Source organism: Thamnophis sirtalis, unplaced genomic scaffold (genome assembly GCF_051295495.1).
Source record: "Thamnophis sirtalis isolate CommonGarterSnake01/CBP01778 unplaced genomic scaffold, rThaSir2_p1.2 scaffold_11, whole genome shotgun sequence".
NCBI lineage: Eukaryota > Metazoa > Chordata > Lepidosauria > Squamata > Natricidae > Thamnophis > Thamnophis sirtalis.
This window is the reverse complement of record NW_028261391.1, coordinates 59270826-59287718: the sequence shown is the minus strand read 5'-3', so window position 1 is coordinate 59287718 and position 16893 is coordinate 59270826. Positions and strand designations below refer to the sequence as shown.

Genomic DNA, 16893 nt, shown 5'->3' with positions numbered 1-16893 from the left:
AGCAAGGGGCTTGGGTACTGGTATATCTGTGCCATGGGGGGATGGGACAAATTGTTGAGTGAAGATTGGGGTATGAAATGGAATGCTTCCATTTGGAATTAAACCCTTTTACATCACATGAACAAAAGTAACAGTCATCACTATGGTTCTTTTGTTTTTGCCATACCATAGGAATCCCATAACGGAAAGATTTTTTCTTACCCTTGAACCAGTTTCGGAGGTCCTCAATACACCGTTTGCACACTTTATGAGGCGTTCCAAACTTTATCTTGATCTCCAATTTTTAGTCCAAAGTATGGAAAGTATACTTTTTTCACAAAGTCTGTAACATTCTGTTGCTCAATACTGTATATTCACCACAGATGAAACAGAAACTGGCGAATTAATACACTTTCGCGGAGCCATAACATAACGGTTGAAGAATGACGAGCTAACATGAATTGCGATGAAAAAGTGTGAACAGCCCAGAACCAAGAACCTGAAGATGATTTGTGCACAAGTGTGGCATGCAGGAGAGAGCAGCTCTGTGTCTGTACACAAGACGTCACAGTGCTGGCCACGCCTCCTGCACTGACCGAGATGCTGCTATCTGCTCTGTGTCTCCCTCCCACTGGATTTTTCAGGAAAGATTAACCCCTTCTATCATTAGAAGCACAGACTTAAAACTTGCTTAGCTTATGTATATATTGCTGACCATCAGATTTACAGTGCTATATTTTTTTTACATAACTCAGACAAACCCTTTAAGTTTTTTTTTTTTTTTTTTGGCATTTTATATCTTAAATGCACTTATGTGAATTAATTAATAGTAATTTCGACTTTAAATTTGGTTAAAAACCCATAATATAAAAAAACACCATTTTTTTTTAAATGATAACTTTGAAGACAATTTTGCATGTTGTGGCAAATCATGACGTCTAGGAGTTTTTTCAATATTTTATTTGTTTTCAGCACACCAAAATACATGGAAATTAGATGAAAATAATCAAACAGCTTTTAGCTGTGTATTCATGTGCTGGTGTGGCCAAAGTAAAGCAAGAATGGGGGAAATAAGGTCCTTGACCAGGTTGATCTTGTGCTATTGTTTTGGACTAAGAATGAGAGTACAACTTCTGGTGTTCCATGGTCAGTGATAGATGTCAGTATAAAATGTACATATTCATTTAAAGCTTTCATTTTCACACATCAATTGAAACAAAACTCATTTAATGGATCAGTAAGAAAAAAGAAAAATCCCCACTTTTAAACTCATGGTTTAAGAAAGACCCAAGTAAAAGAAAAGAATGGTTAACAAAAAAGAAAGACAAGATTACTCAGGTACCACTTAATATGGTAAGACTTATATTGGTTACTTAAATTTAATTGGAAAACATAATTATTCTAATAAACTTATATTCAGTGTTCTATTTCTTTTTTGCCTGTTATTCATCTATATTACAAATTCAGTAAAGCTAAACTAGAGTTTTAGGGATAAAAATCTGACATTTTGTTAAGGCACTACTTGATTTGCATTTATGTTTGTTTAGCAATCGTTCAGAGTTACAACTCTACTGAAAAAAAGTAGTGTACAATTGTTCCTTGCACTTACAACCATTGTGGCATTCCCACAAACACATGATTGTTCCTCGCACTTACAACCATTGTGGCATTCCCACAAACACATGATCACAATTCAGAGACTTGGCAGCTGGCATGTATTTATGACAGTTGCAGTATTCCTGGGTCATGTGATCATCATTTGCAACCTTCCCAGCTGGCTTCCAACAAGCAAAGTCAATGGAAGAAACCAGATTCACTTGACGATGTGATTCTTTTAATAACTACAGTGATTGCTTAACATCCATGGCAAAAAAGGTCATAAAATTTAATACAACTCACTTGCAGTTATCAGTCAAGGACCACCTGATCATGTGTAAAAGCTAAGATAATTTAGGATTTACTGCTGTTTTTTAAAGCTTATTCTTAATGTTTGATTTTAGAAATTATAAGTGTGTCCTTTTCCTACATCTGACAAGTAATAGGTTTGAGTTCAATAGTAAAATAAATGAGAGGTGACATTTTGGAAATCACTTTCTTAATTAATATAAAAACTAAGAATTGCAAAGATACAGTGGTAATTTGGATTTTTCATGCAGTTCATCCAGATATGCCATATTTTGTTCAGGAAAGAAATGTATATATCAGGTATTGAAATGAAATATTATTATGATATGCCTAAACTAGTTGACATTTTTAAATGCTGAATTTATTTAAAAAGTAAAGTGAAAATAATACAAAAGTTTGTTGTTATACAAGAGTTCTGTAACTATCAATAGGGCGGGCAATTCACATTAGAAATTAAAACCCACTTATGGTCAGACCTGCTTCCAACTTGGATGGAAGACATTCCAAGACTACTCAGTAAGCTGTAAAGTTGGCAAGAATATCCCAAAAAGAATATCCCAATTGCAAGCTACTTCAGGTTTTTTTGACAAGAAAACTATATGGATGTGTCTTCTAAGTTAGCAGAGTTTGGGCCCTACTCACTCATAGCTTCCTAATCTACTTTCTTTCTTTATCTTTTGCATTTGATTTGCTATATATGAAATTTACAGATGTGAAGTTCATATTATTTTGGAATTGATAGATTATTTAATACATTTTTATAATGTTCAGTTAGTATTCTAGGAGAACCATTCATTTTTCTCTCTCTTTTTGGTATGTTTTCTAGTCTGGCCTTGAAATCAGTATAGACAAATGTGTAGCTGACGGTAATATTGCCCAAGCTGAGGAATTAAGTGATAGATTAGCTACTCGAGAGGTAAGTTATAATTTTGTTGTAGTTTCAATATGGTAATAAATATTATTAGACATAATTTGCAATTGTTTTATGGAACGGTTTTTAAGTTACTATTTTTGGGAATTGCGGGAGTTATTTGGGAAATCCTGTGGATACATTCTATTTCTTAATTGCTTTGATTGAAATTTGTGATACACGAGCCTAGAATAACTAAATTGTGCCAGAATGCAATAGACAAGTTTTAAAGGAATACTTGGATCCAACAGTTCTAAAGGCCAGATGGCCAAGTTGCTCTACTGATCCTCTTTTAGACACTACTTCATGCTAGATTTGAATATGCTTCAGTATTATGGGGACCGCAGCAGAGGTGGGTTGCTCCTGGTTCGGCTGAAATTGTAGTATTTTGGCTTGGGTCGCAGAATTGGCAGCGACCCAGCTGGCCACACTCCCGAACAAGTTTTTCAGTCCTACTGCTGTTGCCGTAGTGCGCGTGTGTGCGCAGTTCACTGTAAATTGTTCTGCGCATGTACGAAGAGCAATTTACATTGAACTGCACGTGTGCATAGCACGCGTCTTGGAAACGCACAAGCAAAGCGAACTGATAGTAAAACCGGGAGCAACCCATCTCTGGATCACTGGTATAAAATTGGGAAATGGCAATATATATTGAGCAGTATAAATTGGACAACAGGTTTTTTAGTATATCATTTTAGGAATATTGTACGTGTTCCATAATAATACAAAAGAATGAGGCCAACCTGTTTTAATTCTAAATTAAGAAATCCTCTTTACAATCTGATGTCATAGCCTATAAATAAATTACCATAACTGTAATAGATTTTGTTCTTATATTTAAATGGTAAACTATATTGTATTTTATGTATAGTTCATTAAATATATATTTTTCATTAACTGTATTTTAAATGAGTTTATTAAGTAAACTAATTTTTCAATCTTAATTGAAATATTGTATAAACCAGTAAAATATAGTGCCAAGGTACAAAGTAAAAGAGTTTTGTGGTGTGGGGTCCTTGCATAATAATGGCTTCTGGGACTCATTGCCATCACTAAATGAAGGGGTGACATGACATCATGCTTTATGATTGTTTCACTTACTAATGGCAGTTGTAGCCCTAATTGCTTTTGTTAACTGAAGAATAACAGCCCTTATTTTTTTATGACTTTTTGTATAATTAACATTTGAGACACATTTATTATTTTCTTTTATGGATGGGATGAATAGACAGCAAGTACAGTTATTAATTGTTCTCTACTGAGAACTCTAAACAAGGTTGTCAATCCCCTATTTGAGATACAGTCATTTAACAAGAATGGTTCCTTTACTATCTTTGAAATTCTGAATTCCCAGAAATATAATCAGTAGTCTGAATATTTGATAAGATTGTTTGCAGATTTCTATTCTTTTTTATTTCATATTCTTTAGGTGACCAAATTCCAACCTAAAAAATAAAGTTACTAAGTATCACTAATGCTTTTATGTACGTTCAACTTAAAATAAATATATAAATTTCTTGATATAGTTGTTTTCTTTTGAATTTGATGAATGAATGTTTAGTGGGTAAGTATTCTGTAGAGATCAAGTAGAGTTTTGATCACTGATATTTTCCTTTCTTAAAAAAGCAGTAACGGGAACCTGCTGATAAAGCCTTTGCTTTGAGGCATGGATTCCAGAATGCTTTAAAATGTTTCCTTCCGTAATAAGTGAAACAAATTTTGATGTATAACATTTATAAGCCTGTGAAACAGATAGAGCAGCATGAGTATTTAAAGGGAAAATGAGGCCAAAATAAAGAAATGGCTAAGAGAAGCTATGAAACATGCCCTGAAGAGCTAAGCAATGCCAAAATACAGCTGTCACTGTACTATCATTATGTCACAGTGAGAACCAATTTTTATGGAATCAGATTGCCTGGGAATTGAAGAAATTGTAAATAATATACATAATCCGAATAGAAACAGCAGATTGAAACATGAGTAACTTTATTTTACTATGCTGCACTGTTGGACTGTTATTATTAATTTGATATAATAGTGTTAGAATATAAAAAAGAATATTCTGAAGAGTTTGAGGTGCTTTTTTTTTAACAAGTGTGAACTTTTCATTGAGGCATCAGGAGTTATGATAAATATTTTATTTTAATTTCTTCCTAAGGTGAATATTGATAGACTAGTTTAGGATATTCTATGTAAAAAACATGTTTTTCACTAAATTACTATTATATGGGTGGTACATTTTGTTATATTTCTGTGAATTGTCAATAAATAATGCTTACAAAATAATGTGATAAATATCATATTTGTTGATATTTTCATTTTCTGGGTATCTTTGTAAGATTTTGAGATATTGTAATGGTCAACTGTTTGGTGACTATCTTCTTCAAAAGCTTTTGGGGAACCTATTGTATAACAATGTTTGCCGGTTTACCTGTTTATAGTGCTATGGTGCTTTTAATATATTTTTTCAAAATTTTTTATTACGTGCTACATTATACAGAAAAAATAGCAATAGCAATATCAGTTAGACTTATATACCGCTTCATAGGGCTTTCAGCCCTCTCTAAGCGGTTTACAGAGTCAGCATATCGCCCCCACAGTCTGGGTCCTCATTTTACCCACCTCGGAAGGATGGAAGGCTGAGTCAACCTTGAGCCGGTGAGAGCTTAGCAGTCAACTGAAGTGGCTGCAGTACTGCACTCTAACCACTGTGCCACCTTGCTAATACAAACTACAAATAATAAATACAAAATTGGTATTACGCAAAATGAGAATAATTTACTAAAACAAATTAGGGATCAAAATCAAGTGCATATAAAAAGGTTATATAATGTATTAATAGAAATGGATTCGGAAACAGAACTAGTCAAAGATTGCATGATAAAGTGGGCACAAAATTTTGAAGAACCAATAATGCTGGATACATGGGAAAAGATATGGGTAAGAAATGTAAAATTCATGCAAGCTCAAAATCTGAGAGAGAACTTTTATAAGATGTTTTATAGATGGCATTTAGATCCTAAAAAACTGGCTTGCATGTATCCAAATTTACAACCTAAATGCTGGAGATGTGATTGTGTTGATGCTACATATTACCATATATGGTGGACTTGTAAAAAGGTTAAAGCATTTTGGATAAAAATAAGGTGGATTATGCAAAATATTCTTAAAAAGAGGATAAAGTTTACCCCTAAGTTATTCCTGTTAGGTATAACTACTGATTGTACTATTATAGAGACTAATTTGATTTTGTACTTAATAACGGCAGCAAGACTGTTGGTGGCGCAATACTGGAAGAAGGAAGACTTGCCTACTATTCAAGAATGGACATTAAAAGTAACAAACTTAGCAGAGATGGCTAAAATATCAGCATATTTTAAGGACCACTCAGATGATAAATATAAACTGGAGTGGATAAGATGGATTGACTATATTCAAAATAAATACGGGACTAAGAAATTCCAGATAGTTTATGACTGAAAAAGTGAGGAATGATATAATCTGTTTAGAGTTAGCCTAACAAAAGAGCAATAGCAATAGCAATAGCAGTTAGACTTATATACCGCTTCATAGGGCTTTCAGCCTCTCTAAGCGGTTTACAGAGTCAGCATATCGCCCCCAACAACAATCCGGGTCCTCATTTTACCCACCTCGGAAGGATGGAAGGCTGAGTCAACCCTGAGCCGGTGAGATTTGAACAGCCGAACTGCAGAACTGCAGTCAGCTGAAGTAGCCTGCAGTGCTGCATTCAACCACTGCGCCACCTCGGAGGAGTTAAAGAGGAGTTAAAGCTCAAATGAAAGATGATACTAACTTTCTTTAAGTTTATTTTAGAATATGTTTTTAAAGATTTACACCCTGTATTTCTTCTGGGAAGTCGGGGGGGGGGAGCTTGGGGGGGGTTTGGGTGGGGAGGGGGGGGGAGGTAAGTACTTGTAAAATTTTCAGTTAAAAAAAAATAAAGTAGAAAGAAAAAGTAAAAAGTTCCTAAAATAAAATGAAAGAGTAAAGAAAAGAAAAAAGGACTATAACAAAAAAGAAATAAAGAAGTAACTTTCTTCCTACATCTATAAACAATTTAAACAACATTTCTCTTAAAATATAAGAAACAATCACTTTATTCCATATCCCATCTGTTATCAATCGGCGTATTTTTAAAAGTTTGTCATTCAGCCTGGTCAACAAAAGCCTATTAAGTAATAATATCTGGTTTAACTTTGATCAAATAGACAAACATTATATTCTTTCCCTTTTAACAATGTTAATATTTAATTCCTTCAAGTAATGTCATAACATACCAGATATAGTAGGTATAGTTCAAAATTGTTGACAATTCCAGGGGATAGTAGAATAGAAGACACAGATTTAGGAAAAGATCTAAAAATTGGTATCAAGATATCAAGATCTGAAAATTGAAATTAAATTACTATGATGTTAAACTGGCCATGGTAGTCCCAGTGGTTATCAGTGCCATACCCATAAATCATAGAAAATCTACCCATTGACAAAATTTCCATCTATCAATTGCAAGATGCCACATTGCTTCGATCTGCTTGTATATTGCATCAATACATTGTGGCATCCTAGGTTCTTGGAAAGAACTTGAAATATCTTAAAGCCAACTTCAATTAAAGAAGCAGCTATGACTTCATATTATTGTGAATATTAGCCCCCAGTAGGCAGTATCTTGAGGTGGTTGTGGGGCATTTGTATTCTGGGGAAAATGAGGGCTAGAGATTCAGTTTTATTGGACAGGTCTCATTAGAGGAGCCAAACAGAGAATGTCTCTCCCATAAGTAATATGGTAAGAAGTAATTTATACCAGGTTAGTTGGGCCAATAAGGACTCTGCTGTTCCTGGATATCTAGGAACAAATGAACTACAGGATTCAGGACAGTTGGTTGTCGAAGGACCAGTAACGGTGGACTACTGGAAGAAAAGTTGTGTTGCCGTCACAATGAAACAAAGAATGAACACAAAGAAATAGTGATCTATTATTAATATTTTAAAGAAGTACCATCTGCCCACAAGCCAGACCTGGTGGGAGTAATAGAAGTAGAAAATGAAGAAGCACAATTATTCTGGGACTTTAGAATTCAAACAGACTTGCCACATAACATCCCAAACAATAATTTTCAATAAGAAAAATAAAAACGTCCATGAAGTGGATATTGCAGTACCAAGTTATAGCAGAATAGAAGACAAAAAATAGAATTAAAGCAAAAGAAAATAAAGATATAGCAGTAGATGCTTTGGGTACAATCCCAAAAGCTCTGGAGCACCACTTGAATATCACTGGAATTGACAAAATCACCATCAGCCTGTTGCCATGGCAAAAGGCAGATTTACATGGAACAACCTAGATCTTGTGACAGTATTTTTAACACCATCAAACAATGTCTGCTTGAGAAGGATTCCATGGTAGATAAAATGCCATATTCAGTCTAAATACCTGGTTGACTATGCAGCTAACCATAATAATAAGATTATGGCCTTTGGTGTGTTTTTAAAGTGGTATCCTAGAAAGCTAGTCAGGCATTAACTATGAAAGCCAGCTGGACCTTCTATAGCCCAATCCACCTTAAGGGTTGGTGTGGGTAAAATAGAAGTAGGAAGAAGCATTGCAAATATTTGCAACCTTGAATTACTTATAATAACTAGAGTAATAAAATAATAAAGGCAGGATAAAAATCAAATAAATCTGTGGTTATTCCAGTGGTTATCAAGAGACTGGGTACCATCTTAAAAGATCATTGACAGCACTCAGAAGATCAGCACATTGACAAAATATCCATCTGTCAATTGCAAAATGCTACATTGCAGAGATCTGCACATATATCCACTAATACATTACACATCCTAAGTTGTTGGGAAGAACTTGATGTATCTGAAAATCAACACTAGTTAAAGAACTTGCAGCTATAATGTCACATTGTTATAAATAATAACTTCATTATTATAAAGTTTTTTATTTCTTGCTTGGGGACAAGTAGTATTTCTTGGTGATATTCCAATGCACCACTAGTATTACTTTGTTATGCTGCTGCTTGTAATCAGTCTGTGCAATTGTATTGCAGCAGCTAATCAGCTAGTCCAAGTCTTTCTTCAGCTTCTTTGCACAAATGGTATTTACTGACTGTTGATGTCTTCTCCATTCTGGCTTTGTATGCATTTGTTCTTCAGGCTTGCTTTTGTGCAGCCAGAATTATCCTCACTGTTTTTTGCTTCAACTTTCCTGCTCTTAGCCATTGGCAGATCTTCTTGTTATCTAATTTGTGTGCAGGTTTTTTTTTTATTTAGTGGCCATGTAATATTTTCCTTTGCCATGTCTCTTCTCTATTCTTCATCTGGTCTTTCTTTTAGGCCATTTTTGTCTCTTTGGTATTTGGTAAGCCTTCATGATGTACTAGCTTCAGTGCATCTTCTTCAAATATTCTTCCAATGTCCTTTTCTTCTTCTTCAAGTATCTGGTGTATTTGCTACATTCCACATCCATTTTCATTACTAAGCTTCTTGACTTGAGTGTGCTTGATGTTCTCAACCTGAAGGTATTTATAGCGATCTTCTTCATCCAAACTCTTGATATTATTTCCATAGGGCATCTTGATTACTTCAATGTTCACTATTTTCCCACCTGTTGTTGATAAGGGTGGCACATTTGTCCAATTGAACAATTTGATCTTAAATTAGTGGGCATTTTGTTTTGTAAGAACCTTTTTGTCAATATGGTTTTTAAACATTTCTATTGATGGTGATTACTTGCTCTTATTTATCTCAGTTCAGTAATGATACATATTTTATTTGCTTTTTTTGCACGACATAGAATTCATGATCACATGATTTTCTGAAGTGGAAAACGTGGCATAGATGAATGGCAAGCTCTGCCAGAAGTGCTGGCTTAGCTGGTTGAAAAGATGGTCCCTCCTGGGAATGATCCACTTTCACTGGCCTTGGCCTTGTTCCAAGCTGGGCAGGGCACATTGGCAAAGCTGGATCTCTTCCAGGAAGGAAGATTTATAGGGGTCATGAAGGTGATCATTGAATTTCTTGGGGAGTCAGGAAGGGTTTGTGTATCTTGTTAGCAAGTTTGGCTTTCATGGAAATGACCTCATCGCCATCTGTAATTGATTGTGCCAGAGTTGTGGCTTGCTGCAAGTATTTCTATTTGGAGAAGCAGCAGAAGTAGAATGACCCAATGTAACAAAGAAAGGGACTCAAACAGAGAAAGTATATCTGTAATCTTGCTATCTCATTTCTACTTTTAAAGCAGTAAATTTGAGCCATGTTAATCTGCTGGCCATTCATTCATTATCAAGACTTGTATCTGCTCCATCACGTAGAATTTAAAAGTAAGATCAGCCTTGAGCCAATATTTAGAATGCTGAAAACTGAATTAAGGTCCTAATTGTATTTGCAGGAACAGCATGGAAATGTAACATTCCATTAGTAAAAGAGAGAGCAAAGTTAGGGCTTATGCCTAGCCACATTAAAGAAGCTGAGAGGTGAAAAAGTGAATGAAGCCCAAAGTATGTTAGCCTTGCTAACTCCAAAAGAGCTCTAATAACCTTAGAGTTTAATGCAGTGGTAAATCTTATTTGCTGGTTGCTCATAATAATGATAGAGAGCCTATCACAAATATCCCCCAAGGTATGGAACTGAGGTTGTAATATTCTGTGTTGTTTGCAAAAATTCTAAAAGCAACAGAAAAAGCTGTGGAATCTCTAAAAAGCTTTACAGCCAGTCAATTCAGTTTGTTGCTTTAAAGCAGCTACCCACTTTAGTTTCTGCATCTCCTTCAATGGAATGGTATGATTGAGGCTTCCTTAAACCAGATAACTCATTCAATCCTTATACACCCCAGTTAATAGTTGCTGCTATATGGATGCCTTAAAAAATCAAGGGATATAAACAATGAAATCAGTCTTGCAGATGTCTTAGATGAAAAAAATTGCTTGTGTGATGACATAAATATAAGTAAGGTTTGCTATATTTTTGCTTTTTGTGTTTTGATTAAAAATAAATACTGTATCTTGAAAAGAAGAAAAAATATTTGATTGCCTGTCGAGAAACTTGATAGGTTAATTCTTTACATGTCTTCTCAGAAGTAAATTATATTGAGTATATCAGGGGTTTCTCTTAAGCAAATGAGTATAGAATTGAATCCCAAATTACTTTAGTTGTTGTTCTCCAAATACAAATAATACTATCAAAACTGTTCTAAATGTCATCCCAGTGTTTTCTGACATTTGGTATGAATGATTTCAAAATTACAATTATTTTTTGAATATGTTCTTTATTTTTCTTTGAGATAATTGAAATTGATTTGTGTATTCTATCATAATTCCTAATTTTACATTCTTTCTGTTGACTTTTACATACCTTGTTGATATAAGTGTATACTTGATAGTCATTTATGTTAAGTATCCTATGAAAATTTAAACTGTCTCCCACTTTAAAAGAATCAACAATCAGACTCTATTGCAGTGTTTAATGTGGCACAATGTGGTAATTCTAATGAGTTCCACTCCTATACATTATACTGTCTATCTGAAGTGTTTATGTAGAAACACTTTTTGTGCCACATTTCGTGGCACATAATTTAATATAGAAAAATTATTTAAATTTATATACAATTTTAGCAAAAATAATCCATGAAAGAAATAGTTTGTATAATATAGAGAAATATAGTTATTATTTTTAAGAAAAGAGTCATTGTTAAAAAGCATGAAAATGTATATTAATATTTTAACTTCAAATATTTTAAAAATGAATTACGAAGAACTATATATAGCTTTCAAATTATTTATTATACTATGAAAAGAATTATGGACAAATACTGCAGTGTATTGTTAATTATTCTGTCTTCTTAATCAAATCGTTTTCTCTTTATCAGGGTGTTTTGCCTTAAACTTTACTATATGACAGGGGTTATCACCTATGATTGTATGTATGTGCCCTCTTAATTATGTATATCTTTTTTTAACAAACCTTTAAAAAATTCAAATGTTACAAGTCTAATTAAAGAGACAAAGCAGTTTATACTGTAGATTTTTTCTGCAGTTCAATTAATCAGCATGTTTTCTCTTTTAATTAAAACCATTTTAGTAAATTAAAGCCCACAGCAAAACACATATATAATTTGTTTGTAATTAGCTCTTAATTGGTGGTAGTTGAAGCTTAGCACCCTTGGTTTCTTTCTTCATGATTGCCATTTTATTAGCAGCCAGTCATTAATTAATCTTTTTTTCTAATTAGCTTATAAAACTGTTGATGGCACATTATTGTAAATGTGATTTTAAGTTCAAAGCTTGTTAATAAGCTTTCTTACTTAGAAGAACAGAGATAAAGAAATTGCTGAAAACAGTACTACAGTTCTTTTTTTAAAAGCAGCCTTTCTTACAAGGGAACTGTAAAACATCTAACAGCTTATGGTTAATTTTTTTTATTTTTTATGAATGGAAGAATTTACTTGCATTAAAATATTTTAATAAAAAGAAAAGTTAAAATATGCGAACAGTATTGTGTTGTTATATTTTAATATAAATATCCAGCAGAAGAATGTATTTTGATACAATAAATAGCAGTAGCACACAACAAAGAGATTGGAGTATTTTGAAGTTGAACAAACAAGTGGGAGATTATCATTTTCTCTTCGAAATCAACTGAGATTCTTGTTTGCTTTATATATTTAATATACATCAGTAGTGGATAACATTCCATAACATAAAAGGGGAAAATCATTGCCAAAGGCTGAATCTGAACTAACTAGATTCATATTTGATGAGAAACTGTAATACAGTATTAAAAGGCTGTTTGGTTTCTCTGATAGACCACAGGATGCTTCGGGATCTGTTAGAATAGAGATGTTCTGCTAAAACCCCTTTGGGTTTAGTCTTTTATAGAACAGATCTTATATGACATTTTTGAATTTAGCTTTGAATGTTCCATCAAATTATTCTTATCCTAGAGTGTGTATATTACAATAGGTCTTTGAAATAAATCTTTATCTCTAACTGCCTGGCTGTTTCACTGTTTGTCTGTTGCTTTTTTTGAATTTGATACCACTAGGGCCCAAGGAGGTAACCAAAAGGTAAAATACAAATATTTATAAGGAAATATTTATAAGGCCAGCCACAATTTTAAAAAGTTATGAGTCAACTAAAGACCAACCTAAGCAAAATAGCATTGTGTTACCCCTAGAAATAAGCCAGGATTATTATTTATTTGCTATTACTTATTAAATAATAAATATAAATTATTTATTAAATTTATATACCACCCATCTTTCCGATAAGGCAACTCTGTTACACAAATTTACAAAAGGAATGAGTTTCATGGCTTTTACTTTATTGTAATAGTTAGCTTCCATACTTCCAGTGTCCTAATTTGGTTGGCATGACCTTGGTAATTACCAATGGTAATTCTAGAAGAGCATTTCTAGGGGCTCTCAAAGCCCATACAGCTCATGAATGTTTCATCTTTAAACATTTTCACCAAACATATCAATAATTTTATTATGTTTTCTGGAAGTTTCAGTTAAGTATCTTTGCAGCTAAATGAGATAATGTATTTTCTCTATGCCTTAACTTTATTTACATTTGAACTTCATCTGTTTCATAGCTTTTTTTAAAAAAAGAAGAAGGGGGCTTTATGATGCTGTTCAAGGAACACTAGAGAGGGATAGCTGACAAGGAAAAAATTAAAAATTGGATAAAAAGTAAATGAATAATGTCATATTACTAAAAAGATGAGAGGCTAATTTGTGCCGACTTTTTGCTAATTTTGTTCAAGCCTTAAAATGAGGAGCTGTCACCCGTTCTGTGTAGCACTGATGACAGTGCCAATGATCCATGAAATAAGCTGCCGCTGGCTTTGTTCTGATAAGAATGAACAAATCTGCACAATGTACGGCTCCCTGAATCTCATTTTCATACTTGCATGCAGGCTAAAAGAAATAAGCTGTTTGCAGGCTTGATTAATCAGACATTTGAGGGGGTTTTGTCTCTTTGATCTCTTTCGTCTCCTAGGTAACTTGCTTGACATTAATGTTGAGCTTGAGTAAAGACAATCAGGAATTGTAGACCAAACTGATATAAAAATTAAAGACTTTAGCACTTTAAGTACTTCAGTAATGGTTCCGCTTTACTTTAGAAAACATCTGTTTTCATTTAATTAAAGAACAAAAGTGAATAGTATGAATATTTTATATAGAAACCTGTTATTCCACACATAGACACAAAACAACTTTAGTATGATAATTGGCTCTTTTTTAAAAAAAAAAATACCTTCAAACTGTTTGGCAGAAAATGAAGATTTTAAAAATTGTCACCAGGTATTCTTGATAGCTATTTAGCTTTTCTTTGTGAAAAATAATGGATGGGAAATATGTGCTCTGCTCTTTAAGCTGCTGGAGCAAGATTTCTGAAATGATTATCTTTGAACTTCAATATGAATGAATGCTTTTTGCCTCATAGAAAACTTACTTGATTAAAAAAGTTTGCCTCTTAAAAATGGTAATGAAGATGAATCACTATATCAACATTACTCCCAATACAACTTCCACATATTAAACCTATAAAATTGACAGGATTTTTTTTTAAAAAAATGTCGCAATGCATTTGCTTGAGGTTATGCAGACGCTTTTACAAATCTTCCAAGTGGCTGTAAAGATGAATGCCTCAAGGGTCTAGCCAGGGCCCTGCTTTTCCAACCAGCTAAAGCCCTTATCTTAAATCCAAGCAAAGTACCATTAATCTTTTTGAAAGACCTTTTATGGCTTTTAATATATCCCAAATTAGAACATTTTACACCCTTGGTTCCTGAAATGTGGTGATAAAAAGCCTTTAGAGCTTAATTTTCTTTACTGCATGCTCTGACCAATTTGCAGTTCTTTGTGATAATGTTTAGACACCTTAATTAAAATGCAGCAAAATATTGGATGTTCTATATGGAAAATGCTGATACTTTGACTACATAAGAAAGTGTTGTATGTATTTTTATTCATGTTTTATTGCTTCTTATACCATTGCAGCTTGCTACATTATCTGATGACCTTTTAAAAAAATATAAAACCTATTGACCAAGATTTGGCGGGCCCTGTTAAAATGGGAAGTGAAACATGCATGAGTGTATATGGAAGCATAAAATGTTCATTTCACTAAAGTATAGTCATAGTGATTTATTTTATGCACTTTCTCTGCAGTTAATTTGCATTTGTCTTTTAAAAGTTACTTTTGATATTCTGTAATGTTTTACTGAAACAGGAATATCACTTTTAGTTATTAAATTATAAGGACCTTTTTTCCTTCTCTTAACTATGTAAGCCCTTTTGAATCTATGCTTTGGTAATTACACTGAATTATTGTATTCCTAAGAAATCAAAACAAACGATAGCAACGCAAAGAATTTATATAAGCCCTATTGGTAATATTGAAAGACAGAAGAGCTGCACCTGTAGGGCCTCATGTAAATGCTTGGGTCTATATCACAATTAGGCTATTAAATATTATTAAATCTTTTCAGACAGTCTAATGGCAGAAATATGGGAATATGGATATGACATTTTAAATATAACATGTGCCAGGTATATTAAGTTCTGAATATTTGGGTTAATAGTTGATACCATTACTATATGTGTAATTTATGTTAGTATATTGAACTTTTATCTAAGAATAAGGGCCATAAAACTCAGTGGACATGATTCTTGTTAAAGTCCAGATTCAAAACTCCAATGGCCACCCCTCCTCCTCACAGACATACTCACTGCACTCAAGGTGCTTGGCAGCAAAGTTGGCAGCATCCCAAAATCACATAACCACATTTTACATTGGTCTTGCTGAAAACCAGAAACCCAGAGGTGGGTTGCTTCCGGTTTGGCAGTGGCAATTTGGCATAGGCTGCTGAACTGGTAGTTACGGCTGGCCCCTGAACCGGCCCACGCCGATGCTCGCCTTGCCTTTGCCACGTACATCCACAGAATTGCCGCCTCCTGCCTACGCAGGTAAGCATTTGCGCTAGCCTAGCCCCCCTGCCCACCGGCCAGCATGTCCTGAAGCCGCTGCCATTGCAGTCATGGTGGGGATGGGGACAGCATGTTGGAGAAGTCAGTGGCAGCAGGAGAGGACAGCATCCCAAGTTCCGGAGCAAGAAACTTGAAGAGGCGCCCTTGTGCTCCACTTGTGTCTTTGGGTGGATCTGCACTCTGCTCCACCAGAAGGCACGAAATCTGAACATAAAAGGAGGAACCTGGAGTGGGGGGCGCACCACACACAACTGCAGGGCACAAGTGCCCGGTTTCCTCCTTTTGCATTTCATTTTTGTGCCTTCGGGTAGACCAGAGCGCACAGCCAGGATGTTGTGCGGGGCCTGCTTCCCTCCACACAAAGGCACAAAAATGGAGCACAAAAGGAGGAACCCAGGGTAGGGAGGGGGCGCCACGAGCGACTGCAGGGCACAAACATGTGTGGAATGTGGTGTTAAGTCCCATTGCAGGGCTCGCCAGAGGTGGAGGTGGTGAAGGAATAAGCATGAAGGGGTCTGTCTTGCTGGTGGATGGCTCCCCGCTGCCCACACCAGCTGATCATCAGCTTTTTACAGGCGGTGGCACAATCAGCGGCATGCTCGGGAGCGGCCGCTCATTAGCTGTGGAGTGTGGAACATGGCCTGGAGGCAGTCGATCGTCAGGGTCATGCCAGCAAGCAAAGTGAGAGCCTGCAGACACCAACAATGCTTCTCAATCGAGAAGTGCTTCTCTACTGGTGGGATGGGGAACTTTGACTTCCGGACTCTGCGATTTCCATGGCTCCCGCTGCACCTGAGGGTGTTTTTGAGTGTTGTAGTCAGTTCCTTCTCCCCCCCCTTGTCCCGAGCCAGGATTAGGTGAACTTTCCTCCCGTCCGCCCGCCCGCTCAGTCCAGCGCCTCTGCCTGCATTTTTCCTATCTCCCACTCTTTCTTTCCTGTTGTTCTCTCCCCCCCCTCACCCGCCGGATTTATAAACACAGGCATGGCTTCCAGGCTGCAAAGTTGAATGCTTCAATTCCTTCTAGGAAACTTCTGGATTTTCCACAGCCTAAATCCTCCGGCTGTCTATTTTTGGGA

General features: G+C 35.1%; 1 protein-coding gene across 5 annotated transcripts in view; it reads left to right on the top strand.

The window, feature by feature from the left end:
- FAM204A (family with sequence similarity 204 member A) overlaps positions 1 to 16893 on the top strand; it is a 36640-nt gene that overhangs the window by 10994 nt on the left and 8753 nt on the right. For 4 of the 5 annotated variants that reach the window (XM_014061163.2, XM_087725880.1, XM_087725881.1 and 1 more), the window contains one exon: positions 2711 to 2800. In XM_014061163.2, coding sequence (XP_013916638.2) covers positions 2711 to 2800 — 90 coding nt within the window. Of the gene's footprint in view, positions 1 to 2710; positions 2801 to 6062; positions 6243 to 16893 lie in introns of those variants that run through there. The other variant, XM_087725883.1, reaches the window with a different exon arrangement.